A 17,297-nucleotide genomic window follows, 5' to 3' on the forward strand; every position below is an offset into this window, starting at 1 on the left:
GTGGCCTACTATGAAAGAGCCACCTCTTTCCTGCTGTGACCCACACAAGGAGGTTGAGGATGCAGGGTCCAGCATGGGCAGCATCTTCCCACACGGAGGACACAGACTCTGACAGCAGCCAATGTCGCTGTCCACGGGCTCTCTACTTTCCTAGTCTTTCTGCATGCACTGCCTGTCTGTCCCTGGGTCTCAGTTTTCCAGCTGTCTTGGCCTCCCATGGGTGGTGTGAGCAGGCTGCACACTAGGAATCTGTTTAACGGACGCACTCAGAGGCAAACATCCCTGCTGCTTCTCTGAGGTTTCTGGCTGCCCATCTGTGGGCTCAGATACAGATTTCTTCTTCCCTCAGGCCCAGGACAGAGCTAATCTGGGGCTGCAGCCTGACATTTATCTCTCAATTTCCCACCCAACTGTCTCCATCCCGGGCCTCTTCCCTTCCAGGCTTCTCTGTGATAAATTAGCCCAATGCAGTGTTTTGTGCGTCAGTGAACCAGTCCCCTCAGCTTTCCCCTGAGCACAGAAATCTCTTCAAGCATTGAGCCATCTCCCCAGGCCTAGTCCCAGGGGGCTGCTCTAAGGGGAGATGATGGTGGCTGCCCTCTGCCCTCTGTAGGGAGCTGAAGTACAACACCATGGTGTCTGGTCTTCTCTCCCAGCCCTTAAATCAATCCCCAGGGCACTTCCTGCAATTCCAGCTGACAGCTCTTCCTACGGAAATTGGCTGGGGTTGGGATTTCTCTCCCGCACTTTGGAGAGGGATGCCTCTGCTTTGTGAGGAGTAGGCACTGTGTTTAGTCCCATGACGGCTTGGTGCCCTTCAAGTTTCCTCCCAAGCCATTTCTCCCTGTCAGTCCCAGTTCCCAGAAGGAGAGAGGTGCCCCCTGCCTGGCGTGAGGCAGAGGGATTGCTGCTTCGAAGCTCAGGTCTAACTGAGACAAGATGAAGTCACTTCTGGATGGTTGGACAGCCTGAGACAGAAGTTCAGGGTCATCCTCTGCTAATCTGTGAGTTGAGGCTAGCCTGGGCTATTAGAGACCTTGGGTTTTGTTTTGTTTTGTTTGAAAGAAAAAAGAAAGAAAGAAAGAAAAAGAAAAGATGAGCATCAAGTTAGCCAGGACACCTCACCCCACTCCCCTACCCCCTCCCACCCTCCCACCCCACCCCCGCCAGCCCTCCTTTTGCGCTGTAAGGCACGGCAAGGCCAGCCTGGCACACCAGGTTTAGACTTTGTGCGCTTTGTAAATGGTCTCCAGAGAAGAGGCAGCTGGTTAAAATAATATTGGGAAACCCGTAACAGTCTGAGTCACAGCTGCAGTGTGTTGTTCTCCCAAGTCACTTGATTTCACTTATCATAAGTGACCTTGGTGGACTGGAATCAGCCCGCTTCAGTTGCTGGAAGTGGAAAGGGTTCCAGCTAATCCCACGGGCTGACAAAGTCATGGGGTGAATTCCATGGCAAGGTCGCAGATGGGGTTCCAGCATGAGGCAGCCCGGCTCACCCATCACAGCCGCGCTGCCGACAGAGGAGCACCACTGGGACTTGTGTCCTGGCGCGTGGCTGAGAATAGACGACTTTTCCTTACCCGTGCCCGTACTCAGGAACAAGCCCCCATTTCATATCTACCTTCCTTGGAAAACGGGGCCAGCACTCCTGCCAGACGCCAAGTCACACCTGGAACTCCAGCAGCAAAGCATTTGGAAAAGCAACTCCTTGGCTCTCTGGGCCCTAGGAAGGAGGCTGGACAGAGAGGCAGGGCAGGTTCCCAGGAGACTACAGCTCAGTTGGTAGAGGACTTAACTTTCTCGGAGCCCTGGGTTCCACGACCTGCAGCACATAGGCTAGCGTGGTATGCGCACCTCTAACCCCAGCACTCAGATGTGGAGGCAGGAGGGTTCGGGACACAAGGCCATCCTCAGCAGCACAGTGAGCTCCAGGCCAACCTGGACTACTACGCCCAGCTCAAAAAAAATTTTTTTTAAATAAAAAAGTTTTAAAAAATTAAAAACCAGGCTGGCCGTGGTGGCGCACGCCTTTAATCCTAGCACTTGGGAGGCAGAGACAGGTGAGGATCTCTGTGAGTTCGAGGCCAGCCTGTTCTACAAAGCGAGTCCAGGACAGTCAAGGCTACCCAGAGAGACCTTGTCTCGAAAAACAAAATGAAACAAAAAAACAAACAACAACTTTGGACATTAGGATAAGACTCAGTAGCATAGGCTAGATAGTGGAATAATTTCTTAAAAATTGTCACCTACAAATGGACTGGCCCTTGTAAATATGACTTACTGGATAATTCTTATAATTATTTTGTTGTATATAGCTTATTTTATTTAATAGAAAGGGGGAGATGAAGAAGAGATAAACATGTTTTTCGTTTGGATCACAAGTGTGGGATGACAGACTTGTGAGAGAGCAGGTGATGTTTATCCCCTTAGAGGTTGAGCCACCGTGTGGGGGAGATTGGTTGTTACCAGATGAAAAACATCCTTGAACAAATTCTGAGAGGAGATATAAATGTGAGCCAAAAACAGGAAGGGGCATCTTTGGAGACTTGGGATAGTTTTGGCTGTTCATCGCTTCACTTCGAGACGCTCCTAGAGAGAAGAGATAGAGGGAAGGCTTCAGGGTTTCGGGCTCCGGCTGAGGCTCCGGGTTCTGGTTGCTCCAGGTTCCAGCAGAAGACATCCTGCTGACTACGCCAGGAGAATTGTTCCCCAGAACTGATACCCAGAAGGTTTCATTCTTGTGTTCTTTAATCTCCTTTTCCTTTTGTTTAGGTTAGTCAGGTTATAAATGAGGTACAGTAGGTAAATAAGTTCATAATAAAAAATAATTGTTGGGCTGGGTGTAGTGGCGCACGCCTTTAATCCCAGCACTCGGGAGGCAGAGACAGGTGGATCGCTGTGAGTTCAAGGCCAGCCTGGTCTACAAAGTGAGTCCAGGACAGCCAAGGCTACACAAAGAAACCTTGTCTGGGGGCGGGGGAGAAAGAAAAAAAAAGAAAGAAAGAAAATTGAGCCTACAACAAACCAGTCACAGGTGGAAAGGCTTGAAGCACAGGCCTGACCAATACTGTGAACATTTGGAAAATTCCCCTTGGTTTTGGGACCACTGGGTCCCCTGCAGGTGACTGTTGGGTTGAAGCACAGCTCTGGCCAGCTTGCCAACGCCAAGCCCAGACACCCACAAACAGCTGAAGGAAGGGAGTTCTGGAAGCCCCTGCCGGGGAGGGGAAGGCTCGGCCCTGAGGCAGGGGAGCCTGGCAGGGAGCTGGGAGGCAATGTGCTTCACTATGGAAGGAGCACCCTGAAACCTCTGGGCAGGAGAAGTGTGGGGTGACTCGCTGCCCTTTGGTCTTCCTCACTGAGGAGATGGGGAGACATTGGATGATGAAGCTGGTTGAGTTATGGAACCCAGTGAGGGCTGGACCTTGAATCTGAGGAGTCTAGGGAAAGGCTAGGAGGGCGTGTCGCCAGTTAGCCCTTTGCTCTGAGGTTACAGAGGGGCCTAGCCTTATTTCTGTATGCAAATTCCATTGTCAGAATGGGGATAGACTTATGGGTAGCAGCGCTCCACACTCCCAGCGTCACTTGGGAAATTTTTTTTCTTAGCTTTGTTCCTCAACACTCACTGTTCCTGAAACAGGGCTCTTCCATTTAACTCAAGACCAAGTTATTGGGTGTCCCACGCTCAGGGTCACACAGCCATGCCACCAAGAGGGCGCATGCCCACAAGGGGGGGGGGAGAATTCTATTTGTGAATATACTGTCATTTTCCTCACTGGGTATTTAAGATTTGTTGGCCATTATACATTATGCTGATAACACATTCTCGTGAGTGTTGCTTGGGCGCATCCAGTGGCACTGGTACCCAGGAGTGGACCTGCTGCAGCACAGCATTGGTGGCTGGCATTAGCATTAAAAAACACCTGGTGGTGGTGGCCCATGCAGGAGGCAGAGGCAGGTGGATCTCTGTGAGTTTGAGGCCAGTCTGGTCTACAAAGAGTCCAGGACAGCCTGGACTCCAAAACCCAAAAACCAAAAACCAAAACACCTGGTTTTCTGAGTCGATGTGGCTTCTGCTCCCAGAAGCATCAGCGTGGGACAGCACTATGTAAATCCTGGGGCTGGTCCTCTTCTGCATCCACAGTGGTGTCCTGGGCTTGAGAGTGAGAGGTCATGGCTCTCACCGAGTGAGAAGAGCCAAGTGAAGAGAAACCACTTGGTACCAAGCTTAGAAACAGCCAGGACCACCTAAGCTGCTATAGCCATTCAGGGAGCAGAGGAGGGTTCTGGGTACTTTGCTTTCTCCATCCCTCATCCCCCTGTTACTTTCCTCCCTTCCTTTCTCCTTCCCTCTCCACTTCCTGTCTGGTCCAAATTCTGGCAGTTGGACAAAAGTCAGCATTCCTCGAGAACTTGTGAAGCTACCTACCAAAGGGGCCGCCCTCTTATCACAGACAGAAGCGACAAACGGCTGTCTGAGGTTCCTGTTAGATACCAGAGCCCATGCTGGACCCCTGGCTCCCACAGTACCACAACTACCTGTTACACATTGCAGAGTCCGTGCTGGCATCCTGGCTCTTCTCACCCAGCCCTGCATGCTAAACTTCTCCAGCTCAGGAGCTCCCCTCCCCCAGTTACCCATTTCTCCTCCTCCTCCTCTTCCTTCTTCTTTTGTTTTTTTGAGACAAGGTTTCTCTGTGTAGCCTTGGCTGTCCTAGACTCGCTTTGTAGACCAGGCTGGCCTCGAACTCACAGAGATCCGCCTGCCTCTACCTCCTGAGTGCTGGGATTACAGGCAGTCAGCACCACCATTCCCAGTCCTATTGGCTTCTTTTCAATGTGATAAAATACACACGACAGATAGTTTAATCATTGTAACTTAAAAAACTTTTTTTAAAGATTTGTTTATTTATTAAGTACACAGTATTCTGCCTGCATACCAGAAGAAGGCACCAGATCACATTATAGATGGTTGTGAGCCACCATGTAGTTGCTGGGAATTGAACTTAGGGCCTCTGGAAGAGTACCAGTGCTCTTAACCTCTGAGCCATCTCTCCAGCCCATAACTTTTTTTTTTTTTTAATGGCTTCTGCCTTTAGAGTATTGAGATTAAAAGAATGTGCCACTATATCTGGTCAAAGTGTGTGTGTGTGTGTGTGTGTGTGTGTGTGTCTGTGTGTATGCCCATGTGTATTTAAAGCACATTTTTAGGGATTTCTGTGTATAAGTACTGGGCTTACCTGTATATGTGTATATATGCCTGGTGTTAGCAGAGGGCAGTGGATCCCCTTCAGCTGGATGATCCTAAGTCACCACATGGGTGCTGGGAACTAAACCCAGGTCCTCTGCTAGAGCAGCCAGTGCTCTTAATCACTGCGACATTTCTCCAGCCCCCAGGGCTTGTTCGTTGCTTGTTTGTCTTCAGGCAGGATAAAATGACAGGGGCCAGTCAGGCAGGCCTTTGTCTCAAAAAAGCAAAGTCCCAGAAAGTCCTACTGAGAAGGTGGCTGCTGGGAATTAACTGATAGCTGGTGGGGCAGGGAGTCACTTTTCTAGGATGGCGCTAGCCTTTGGACATGATGTCAGCAGTTAATTGGATGGACTCAACAGGTTAAGGAAAAAAGTGGGAGGGGCACATGTTGGTGAGGTCTGGAGGGGAACAGTTGGGGAGATTTGAGCAGGAATATGATCAAGAAACATTGTATATATGTATGAAATTGTCAAAGAACAAATATGAGCCGGGCGGTGGTGGCGCACACCTTTAATCCCAGCACTCGGGAGGCAGAGGCAGGTGGATCGCTGTGAGTTCAAGGCCAGCCTGGTCTACAGAGTGAGTCCAGGACAGCCAAGGCTACACAGAGAAACCCTGTCTCCAAAAACCAAAAACCAAAAACCAAAACAAAACAACAACAACAACAACAAAAACAAATACGAATATGAAAAACAATAACAAAAAGAAAAGTTCATGGTGACCCCACTCTGCATAGAAGAGTCTGGACACATGGCTTCCACTGTTGGTTTGTCTCCAGCCTTGCACTGCACACATCCCGTCCACGGCCTGTTCTAGCTCCTTCCAACTGCAGTGGTCTTCAGACAGGACCAAGGGAGGGCATGGAGGTGCCGTGCCCTCCTCCTCAGCGTTTCCAATAAAGCTTTTGCTTTCAGTGTCATGCGCAGGCCAGTCATGAAGCTGGTTTCTGAGCACTGGTTTCGTTCTGGGATTCAGGTACAATAAGGAAGTTGTCAACTGAAACCATATGGTTTTCCTTCTCTCTCTCTCTCCCGGGTAGAGCTCCTATCTTGGCCACAGGCCAGAGAAGGGGGAAGCACCCTGGGCGGGCAGCGACAGGTGGGGCGCTTGGCCAGCCCTGCCCTCTGGTTGGCTACCTGTGAGCTCAGCTCCTGGGAAGCCATGAGATATATATACATATATACAAAGCCCCTCTGAACGTCGCCAGCCACAACGGCAGCTTCTCTCTGGAGGTGGTGTTGGGCCTGATCCTCCAAGGATTTCTACTTGACAAGGAGAAATGCCCAGCTCCAGGAATCCCAGCCCAGGGATGTCCGGGGACGGCAGAGACTTCCGTGGCCTGAGGTGGGTCGACCTCTCCTTGGGAACCAGGGCTGTGAGTGGGTATTCCAGGGTCCCGAAAGGAAGCTAGGCACAGAGTAATCGAACCAAATCCAGACCCGGCTCTGCTCCTAGCTTGCTGGTCGTGCTGGGATCTGTTTTCTTATTTTTAGAAAGATGGAGCTGGGGCCAGCATGATGGCTTAGGATGGCATCTGCTGCCTGACGTCCAACCACTGGGACCCCACATAAAGGAAGAAAAAAAGGATGAGTCCTCTGAGTTCTACATGAGTGTTGTGGTATCCCACATACACCACACACACACACACACACACACACACACCCATGCACACCGCACCATACACCAGCACATACACACACATTTAAGAAGAGAATTTTCCGTGCTTCAGAACATGGGTGCTAAGTGACTGGTTCCTGGTGCCTGAGGACCAGGCAAGCTGCCCCCTCCTTTCACTGAGCTACAGGTCAGCCCAGCTAACCTGCCACCATGTTCTGGGGCTGCCCACCTGTGTCTTCCCCTGATCCCCACGATGTTTACATATACAAAGACTGGCTGGGGAGCATCAGAGAAAGGTGCTCAGGTGCGAGGGACTCAGGGATCACAAACAAATCTAAGGTAGTTGGGGTGAAAGGCCGGAATACAAGGGGTTTGGTGGCTGGCTCTCAGTTCTGTGAAGGGAGGCGACCGCAGAGCTGAGCCCAAGGTGGATGTCCCTTCAGACCTAGCCTGTCTGCAGGAAGAGGCCCTCAGAGGTTACAGGAGCACCTTGGGCAATGGCTCCGGAGGGTTCCCACGCTACGGGGTAGGCTCAGCACTTTGCAGTGCCTGTGCACTGTAGGAACGCAAGAAGAACCCCACAAAAATGGGGCCGTGGCACAGAGCAGGTGCATCTCCCCTCCCAGGTGAGCTGAAGGAGGCTCATGGGTCTCCCAGGAGCTGTGAAGGGGCTGTACCCATGCGCAAGACCAGGACGATGCCTTTGTACTTAGCATCTCCCGGCTCTGACTTGGAAGGTTCTGAGTGTGACTGACAGCTGTGGGCGGCATGGGCCCAAGAGAGACATCATGAGCTCAGCACACAGCCATTGGCCTTGTGGCTGTGAGGCCCACTCTCGGTTCATAATCTTTGTGTGTGGGGTGCAGGTGTCCATTCCCCTACACACACTTATAGACGTGGGACTACACAGTCACTGTGTGTGTGCGGGGTGTGTGTGGGGTGCCAGCTCTCGGCTCCCAGCTCTGGGACTTTGACCATGTGTCACTGGCTCAGGACCATGGTTCCTCTCCCAGACGAACTGATTCACAGGGCGCTGTCAGAGTCAATACGATCACAGAGTCGAAAGGAGGGCCCACAAGTGGGTTTGTCTATAATTGTTTGTTTGTTTCATATTCACCCAGGACCTGCCCGGCCAGGGGTGAGGACAGCAGGGACTCTCTGGCCAGCCATCCCTTATGGATCTTAGACACTGAGCTTGGCCAGCAGCAAGCTTGGCCGTGCAATTCCGCCTCTTACACTCGGCACGGAGACAGTATTGGGGCATTCTGAGTTAGTGCAGGCTGACAGTGTGCATGATGTGTTCCTGCAGGCCGGCCATAGTGTCTGTGAGGGTGTGTGTGTGTGTGTGTGTGTGTGTGTGTTAAATGCCCACAGGTGTGGAAGAGGAAAAACACTGTGGCATGAGAACAGGCCAGGCAAATGTAATGAGGTCAGAGTTCAGTTTAGAAAATACGCCATGTTGAGCCGGGCGTGGTGGCGCACGCCTTTAATCCCAGCACTCGGGAGGCAGAGGCAGGCGGATCACTGTGAGTTCGAGGCCAGCCTGGTCTACAAAGTGAGTCCAGGATGGCCAAGGCTACACAGAGAAACCCTGTCTCGAAAAACCAAAAAAAAAAAAAAAAAAGAAAGAAAGAAAGAAAGAAAATACGCCACACACAGCCTTGTGCAAGGGAAAAACTGTGCCAGCGCAGTGTGACTTCTCTGGTCCTTTGTGGCTGTGAAATAAGTCACCGTAGCCATTTTCCTATCTTAGGTGTATCAGCCCCCGACCCCACCCCGCGTAGCCTAATAATAAACATTTGTTAGGCCATCTTTTAACAACAACACCGGGCATTTCTGGCTAGGGTGAACTTTGTTCTGAGGTCTGCTCTCAGCCATGGCGACAAGCGTGTTTACACAAGTGGTTGGGTATCCATGCAACGTGTGGCTGAGCCGCTGTGTCTGGGCTCCTGGTCTGGGCCTGTGCAGGACCTCCCTACAGTTAGGCTGGGACATGGGCACAAAACAGGCAAAAGGAGAGAGAGAGAAAGTCATCCATAATGACTCCTAGACGGGCAAACTTTCATGCTGAGAACACTTAGTAAGATCGATGGCTGTGTAATTTGGGGGCGTGGGTCACTGTCTTCTCAGGGAAGACAGGCTGTCCACAGAGAGGTCACTCTCAGGTAACAGGCTCACCCACTCCAGCCAGCCACAATCTTTCAGTCCCCTGACTCAGATCTGGGAGCAGCATTTCTAGAACATTACAAAGAAGGAGCAGGCAGAGGGTCAGGGGAGAGTAGAAGTGAGGCCACTTGGAAAGAGTTGCCAGGAGGTCAAAGGCCAGGACAGGACCTTGGGCAGGAGGCTGGCGAGTCAGAAGAGATCTCTGGGCTTGGTGTCAGGAGGTCTTTGGGGACCCTGGAGTGGTCCTCCCCTGGGAAACTTGGAAAGCACTGTGGGGATGGTATGAGTGTGGTGAAGTAGCAAGCAAGAGAGAGATGCTGAGCTCATTTCTACAGCAGTGGGAAACGGTTTCCATGGCAACGGCCCCCTTTTTAAAAGATGGCTATTCCTTTCTTCCAGCTAGGTGGGGGTAGACCCCTGGTGTCAAGCCCTCTCAGGGGAGAAACCGCAGGGCCTGAGGGAGCTAGTCATGGCTAAAAGAAGCCCTGACCACTGTCTGAACAATATTTCTGGCCCAACTTCCTTTGATCTAATTAATATACTCAGGTACTCCATTGGCCTAAATCTGCTTTCTCTTGAGCCTATATGTTACTAAAGGCAGTCGTGACTCCTGTGCTATCAGAACATTCTCTTTCCGATGTACGTGGCATCTTGTTCAGGACTGTATCCTTGGCACCAAGTGGGATGGCAGAGGCATCGCTCGTGGGTGGTAAGAGCCAAAGGCAGTGAGGGTGAGCAAAGTCAAATGTTTCCCTACATCTTTCCTTTCCCTCATCCACTCAGAGCTGTGCTTTGGAGGCACAACAGGAAGGCAGCCGGCCTCTGGGGTGTCAGGAACTTGCAGTTTCCATGTAAGGTGCAGGCAGCCCAGATGTTCCCTTCAAGGAACATTAAATAACCAGTGCTGCTTCTCAAAATAGTCACCTCCTCTCCTGGCCCGACATCCTCACTTCCTTCAGGATTTTCCATGTGAGACAGCAGGCAGTGCTGTGGGGTCCAGTTCTCCTACCCCAGACAGAGGCTTGCATGTGTGCGTGCGTGTGTATGCGCGTGTGTATATTCATGCATGGCACTAGGTCAATCTCAGAAGACAACTTTTCAGAGTCAGCTCTTTCCTACCATGTGGGTCCCAGGGATTGAACTCTGATTGCCAAGCCTGGCAGCAATCACCTTTATCCACTGAGCCATCTCACCAGCCCAATTCCAGATTTCTTTTTTCTTTTTTATTTTTTTGCCTCAGAGTTAGAACTATCAGTAGAATACGTTTAAGATAAATGAACTATTTGGTAAAAGCAAAGGATATGATGGAAATGCATACTTTTATTATTTATTTGTGTGTGTGTGTGTGTGTGTGTGTGTGTGTGTGTGTGTGTGTGTGCTGGTGGAGGCAGAAAAGGACGTCAGATCCCCTTGGAACTGGAGTTATAGACAGTTGTGAGCCATCTGAGGTGGGTGCTGGGACCAGAATTTGTGCCCTCTGGGAGAACAGTACACTCTTTAAACTGCTGAGCCATCTTGCCAGCTCATGACATTAAAAATTTATATCTATCTATCTATCTATCATCCATCCATCTATGTATCTATCTATCATCTATCTATCTAGTCTAAGCACCCACACAGGGCAACTCACCACAGCCTAGAATTCCAGCTTCAGGGGATTGGACACCCTCTTCTGGACACTGTGGACACATGCACTCACATGCACATACTCACCACAGACACATGCACCCATTAGTTCTGGCACTTGGCAGGAATCTCTGTGAGTTTGAGGCCAGCCTGGTCTACATATTGAGTTCGAGGACAGCCAGGACTACATAGAGACTCTGTCTTAAAAATAAAATGAAACAAACAAACAAACAAAAACAAATGATAAGCCAGGTACGGTGGTGCACCCCTATAATCCCAGCACTCAGAGGCAGAGGTAAGCGGATCTCTGTGAGTTTGAGACCAGCCTGGTCTACAAAGCAAGTCTAGGACAGCCAGGTCTCCCTGTCTCCAAAAAAAAAAAAAAAAAAAAAAAAAAAAGAAAGAAAGAAAGAAAAGAAAAGAAAAGAAAAAAGATAGATAGGGGGAAGAGGGAGAGCAGGCCGCAGTGTGGCCCAGGAGTGGAACAGTTGCCTAGCATGCCCCAGTGCTAGCAACTTAAGTCTTACATATAGGAAAGTACATAGATGACAGGACAGCTTGCTGGCCTCAGTATGACACAGGCCAGGTCAGGTGTGGTGGTACACCTCAGGAGACTGAGGCAAGACCAAGAGATCAAGGCCAGTCTGGGCTACAGTAATGAGAACTCCTCTCTAGAGCAACAGCAAAGTAAAGGAGGCAGGGAAGGAGGGTGGGGTGGGGAGGAAGGAGGGAGGGAAGAAGGGAGGGAGGTCACAGTACCCAGAAGCCCCTGGCTCCCCTCATGGCTGTGACAGCTCTGGAGCAATAGGAACAGCCTGGCTCTTCCTGAGCCTTCAGACGGATGTAAACAGGACTCAGGTGTTTGGTGCCTGGTGTTTGGCTTTTCTCTGTGCTCTGCGGTGCTGGCCTCTGAGTCTCGGTCCGACCACACCAGAGTGCAAGGGGAGGAGTGTGAGGGTACTGTTTCTGCTGGGATGAAGGTCTTTTGACAAATTAGCCATTTTAGAGTCACAAACCCAAAATCATCTGGAGAGAGAGAGAGAGAGAGAGAGAGAGAGAGAGAGAGAGAGGGAGAGAGGGAGAGAGGTTACGATAGCAGGACCAGGGCCACTTGATGCCAGCGATGCCGATGCCACCGACTGGCTGGAGAATCTGATTCTGTCCCCTTCTCTGGAAAGTGGGGGTTGTGACCTCCTTCCCTGTGGTGGTGTTGAGGGCTTTAAGCAAGGCAGAAGCTTTGGGAAGCATCACCAGTCACCAGGAGACGGTGGCATCAAAGTGACGGGAGGTGCACTAATGCAGGCAGGCAGGGGTCAGTCCTCGACTGAAATCTCCTGAGGGACTTGTTTGTTTTGGTTGTAGCCCAGTGGAGACCCGGAAGGGCCCACGGAAGCTTCCAGCAGATAAGAGAGCGCAATCCTTGGACCGGCAGGTTCCCAGGAAGGACTCTGAATCCTCTAACTCCAGGTGCCCCTCCGGGCCCAGCCGCAGGAGGACAGCCAGCGACCGGGCCAGAGGTTCCGGGAGCCCACCTCTCTTTGCAGAAGCTCAGGGCACTGCTGCTCTCCCTCCCGGAGAGGGGAGCAAGCTTCTCCCCAGTGACCAGGGGTCCCCAGAAGACACCAAGAAAGAGAGACCCCTGAGGCAGGCCCAGCAGAGCTGGGTGAGAATATTCCTGAACCTCTTACTCATGAGGATGGAGGAGCCGAGAGAAAAGGCTAGCCGGAAGTCCAAGGGGAAAGCTGAGAGGAGCGAGCTCCCTGAGTCAGCCCAGGAGCCAGGCCTCAGGAAGAAATCCCAGGAAAAGAAGACCGGCCGCAAGAAACATGGTCACAGGAAGCCGGCCGCTGAAGAGCCTCCTGCATCCCAGAACGCAGGAGTGGAGGGCCAAGAGGACACGCCGCCCAGTTTGGCTATGTCACATGCGGAGGAGGCAGACCTGGGGCTGATCTGCGGGGGTGAGCAGACGAGGGTGACTCCATTGTTCCATCCCAAGGACCAGGGTGCTCTAAGTTCGTTTGCTAAACGTCCTCAACTGAGATCAGATGTGGCCAGTGGGGGCTTTTCTGTGAGGGTGACCAGCTGGGCACTAGAGATCAACCCACCAAGAGAGGTGCCGCCATTTTCCACATGCTGCGTGGCCTAGGGCTGGTGACCTAATATGTGCCCACCCACCCATGAGAGAGAAAGAGAGAGAGAGTGAGACAGACAGACAGACAGAGACACACACACAGAGAGAGAGAGAGAGAGAGAGAGAGAGAGAGAGAGGGAAAACAATTGCTGTCTCATGGTCAAGTGTTTGGTGCACAGTTGTCGGTGTTAAGCGCAATGAGACTTGGGGTGGAAGGTGGCTGATCTCCCACTGCTGCACTGGCCTATGGGTGCCTGCTAGGAGCTCTGTCTAGACCTTGCTCTGTCAAGAACAAACCTGCTTCTGGGCCTGGTGGCGCACGCCTTTAATCCTAGCACTCCGGAGACAGAGGCAGGCCGATCTCTAAGATTGAGGCCAGCCTGGTCTACAAAGCAAGTTCCAGGACAGCCAGGGTTACAGAGAGAAACCCTGTCCTGAAAAACCAACAAACAAAACAAAGCTAACAAAACAGCAAGTTTGCCACGCTGGACTCTGCAGTGGCCGCCTCAGGAGCCTTTGATTCCTCCAGGAGAAGGGGAGAGCACACCCCCCCAAGCGTCCCTGTAGCTGTGGGTGTGGAGTGTGAAGTCTCCTCTGCTCCCAGAGGCCTCAGCTGCGGGCTGGAGGCCCTGGTGTATAGCCACACTATGGCTATGATGGGAAAGAGCCTGTGGGAAGGGGGAGGCCTGGCCCGAGATACCCCATTTTCACATGGAAATCCTGGCCAGTTTCTGATTTGGGGTGAGGCTTGGGGGGTGATGGCTGCCTGGCCTGTCACTCTGTGGAGTTCATGCTGCGCGCAGGTTAACAGAATCAGAGGAAAGTCACTAAATGAGGCTTTTGCTTGCTCTTATTTGATGCCCAGGAGAACCAGAGTCTGAACTCCCTCAGGCCTTACCCATTGAAGGAAGCCATGCTGACTCCGCAGATAGTCCCCCGTCAGAAGAGGGCCCTCAGAAGCCTGACCGTGAGTCCAAATGGCCGGGGGTCCGTCTTTCCTTATGGGTAGGAGGCTGCACCAGACTAGAGGGGTTACTCTGGGTGACCACTGAGACCTAGCGGGGTGAGTCTCAAGGCACCCACAGATCTTCCTTGCCCATTCCACTGCGTCTGGCCTTGTGGACTTATTTTAGAATCTCACAGGGAGCGAGGCTGAGGCACCGGAAAGGCTGCTGGCAAGCGCTCCTGCCCCCGTGTCAGTGGGAACAATTTTGCTTTCAATCTCTTAAAATGTTATTTTAAAATATGTAGAAGACGGGCAGAGGACATAGCTCCATTGGTAGAATGCTTGCCTGGCAGACACAAACCTGGCACTGGATCCCTAGCATTGCATAAGTGGGGTGTGGGGATGTGGGGGTATACAATTCTAGTCCCAGCACTGGGAAGGTGGAGGCAAGAGGAGCTCTGTGAGTTCGAGGCCAGCCTGGTCTACAAAGTGAGTCCAGGACAGCCAAGATAACACAGAGTTAAAAAAAAAAAAATTTTTTTTAAATAAAAAGAAGTTTCCTCTCCATAGACTTAAACATTCACACACAATCAGAACCGCTCCACTGCCCCCTAACAATACCCTTTTCATCTTACTCTCTAAAAAGAATGGCTGCATTTTAAAAGACAGAATGTGCAAGGCATTTATGTGGCCAATTTGTAAGGCATTTACTTTACCATTGTCTCACCTGAGAGGAAAGAGAACTGTAGGCTGTGTCAGGAAACAGGAAGGCAGGAGGGACTGCGAGAGAGCAGGGGTGAGGGGTAGAAGCCCTGCAGGCAGCTGGTCTGGGGACAGAGACTCTTTGTCTGCTTGTCTTTTTTGTGCAAACGGACCTTTGGAGTACAGCTACTGAGGTGGGCACACCACCCTTGTGTAAGGCAGTGTGGCCACACTAGGAAATGTCCCTGGCTGAGCTGCAGTGGAGGTGGCGGGGTGGCAGGTCCACCATGGCCTGTGACATGCCAGCCAGTGTAATCTGTGCCTTAGGCTGGAAACCTGTCATTTCTACTGACCATCCCCCCTCCCTTCTTGCCCCCCTCCCCCATTATTATGTGGGTTGGAAGACTTGGGAGTCAGCCTTGAGGAACATTCCAAACTCCTGTCCCACGCTGGATGTCTTGACAGCCTCTGAGAGATTCTGAGTAGAGATTCTGACTCACATTTCACAGGGCTAGTGGTGCCCTGAGCCATCCATCCATCACCAATTCAAAGTTCCCAGAGCTGTGAAACTCCATTAGCAGGGCAGGCTGAGCTCCTGGGCACCAGGCCTTAAATCCCTGCACACAGTGTCATGCTTTGGGCTGAGAGATGGCTCAGAGGGTAAAGGCATGGTCCGTCAAAGCTGAGGACCCAAGTTCGATTCCTCGGACTCACATAATAGAAGGAGAGAACGGACTCCCAAAAGATGACCTCTGACCTCCACGTGTGAGCTGCTTCTCTTCTCCCTAATAAATAAAGTGTAAAAATTAATTAAGAAATCTAAAAAGAGGCCAGGTATGGTGGCTCATGCGTTTAATCCCAGCACTCAGGAGGCAGAGGCAGGTGGATTGCTGTGAGTTTGAGGCCAAATTGGCCTACAAAGTGAGTCTAGGACAGCCAAAGCTACACAGAGAAACAAAAACAAAAAACAAAAAACAAACAAACAAAAAAAGAAAAGAAATTAAAAAATCATACTCTGGGGCTGGAGAGGGTGGCTCAGAGGTTAAGAGCACTGGCTCTTAACTTCCAAAGGTCCTGCGTTCAATTCCCACAACCACATGGTCACCCGCAACCATTTCTAATGAGATCTGGTGCCCTCTTCTGGCATACAGCTGTACATGCAACCAGAACACTATATATAGTAGATAAATAAATAAATAAACTTAAAAAAAAATAAAAAGTCATACTTTGCCTGAAAAACACTTTGCTGTGACTTGGCCAGCTCTCACTCAGGATAGTGGGGGTGGGGCGTTGGGGGGAGAGGGTCTGGCGGGGTGGCGCTTCTCCCTCGCAACCCTTTAATGAGCTAGCTGTTCTGGATCCCCAAGTGATCCAGACTGGCCACACCCACCGTCGGGGTCCAGATCTGAATACCATCTGTGTACTTAGGAGTGGGGGCACCCGTGCTCTTTTTTTATTATTATTATTATTATTATTATTATTATTATTATTATTATTATTATTATTATTTTTTTTTTTTTTTTTTTTTTTTTTTTTTTTGGTTTTTCGAGACAGGGTTTCTCTGTGTAGCCTTGGCCATCCTGGACTCACTTTGTAGACCAGGCTGGCCTCGAACTCACAGGGATCCGCCTGCCTCTGCCTCCCGAGTGCTGGGATTAAAGGCGTGCGCCACCACGCCCGGCTTCACCCGTGCTCTTTTGCAGAGGATGAGATCATCTGGAGGATAGTGGAGGTGCTCAAGAAAGCCGGAGACCAATTGGAAGAAGAGGTGAGACGCAGGCATCAGACAACACTTGGAGGGCTGCTGCAGCTCCGGGTTCGTGCCGTAGTCTTCCCAATTAGCCCCAGTCCCTAGCTCCTGAAGCCACCCCCGGCTCTGGACTATCCCTGTCTGGGGCTGCCTTTCCCCTCTCCTCAAGGTCACGGGTCTGACTCAGTTTCCCTCTCCTCCCCACAGCAAACGCAAGTCCCTCAGCCAGAGGTGGCGCCACAAAAGCTAACGCCGCCCCCCAGGAAGAAATCCCAGGAGAAGAAATCCAGCCTAAAGAGAGCCTTGTCCCTCAAGAGGCTTGTCCCTGAGGAACCCAAGAGAGCGGGTGCAGCCGCTGCGCTTGGCCCAGAAACCCGGCCCAAGAGGCCCAGCTTTCTACCGCTGTGTGTTAACATCCGGGCAGCTTCCACCTCCAGCAGCCATGGTGAGCTGGCTCTAGCAGTTCCCATAGCAACCGCTGCGGCCTCCAATCCCCGGAATCTTCCCAGGGCTGGGATTGGCCAGCTTTGTTCTGATGTCCATTTAGGCCTTGAGCAGCGTAGGGGAGGGTTGGGGATGGAGAAGGAATGGAAGTTTGTTACCTCCACATGGCCTCACTGGGGTGCAGGCAGCCCCCCTAAGACCCTGAAGGGGCTGTGTGCAGGTCCTCAGCCACCCACACATCTCTGCAGCTGGACTGGGCATGTTTTCATAATAGAACTGGAGACAAGAGGTCTGGCTTCCCAGCTACATTTTTTTAAAAAACATATGTGTGGCTGTTTTGCCTACATGTGTATCAGGGCACCGCATGCAAATGACTGTGAGCCACCTTGTGAGAATCAAACCCCTGGGTCCTCTGGAAGAGCGCCAGGTGCTCATAACCACTGACCCATCTCTCCGCACACTGCCCTGTTTTGTTGTTGTTTGTTTGTTTGTTTGTCTGTCTGTCTGTTTTTGAGACAGGGTCTCATGTAGCCCAGGCTGGTCCCAAAATAACTTATGTAGCCAAAAATGACCTTGCCTGTCTGTCTCTACTTCCTGAGTGCTATAACTCTAGGCTCGGGCACCTGTGCCCAGCTTGTGTGGCACTAGAGGGAGGAGAGCT

At 51.4% G+C, this 17,297-nt stretch overlaps 1 protein-coding gene across 1 annotated transcript in view; it reads left to right on the forward strand.

Moving 5' to 3' along the window:
• The window catches only part of Bnip5 (BCL2 interacting protein 5), a 51,978-nt gene that overhangs the window by 28,703 nt on the left and 5,978 nt on the right, over positions 1 to 17,297 (forward strand). The window contains exons 5-8 of the mRNA XM_051152509.1: positions 12,026 to 12,621; positions 13,660 to 13,761; positions 16,146 to 16,210; positions 16,400 to 16,637. Coding sequence (XP_051008466.1) covers positions 12,026 to 12,621; positions 13,660 to 13,761; positions 16,146 to 16,210; positions 16,400 to 16,637 — 1,001 coding nt within the window. The remainder of the gene's footprint in view (positions 1 to 12,025; positions 12,622 to 13,659; positions 13,762 to 16,145; positions 16,211 to 16,399; positions 16,638 to 17,297) is intronic.

The sequence above is a fragment of the Acomys russatus genome, chromosome 11, assembly GCF_903995435.1.
Source record: "Acomys russatus chromosome 11, mAcoRus1.1, whole genome shotgun sequence".
In the NCBI taxonomy this organism is placed as follows: Eukaryota; Metazoa; Chordata; class Mammalia; order Rodentia; family Muridae; genus Acomys; species Acomys russatus.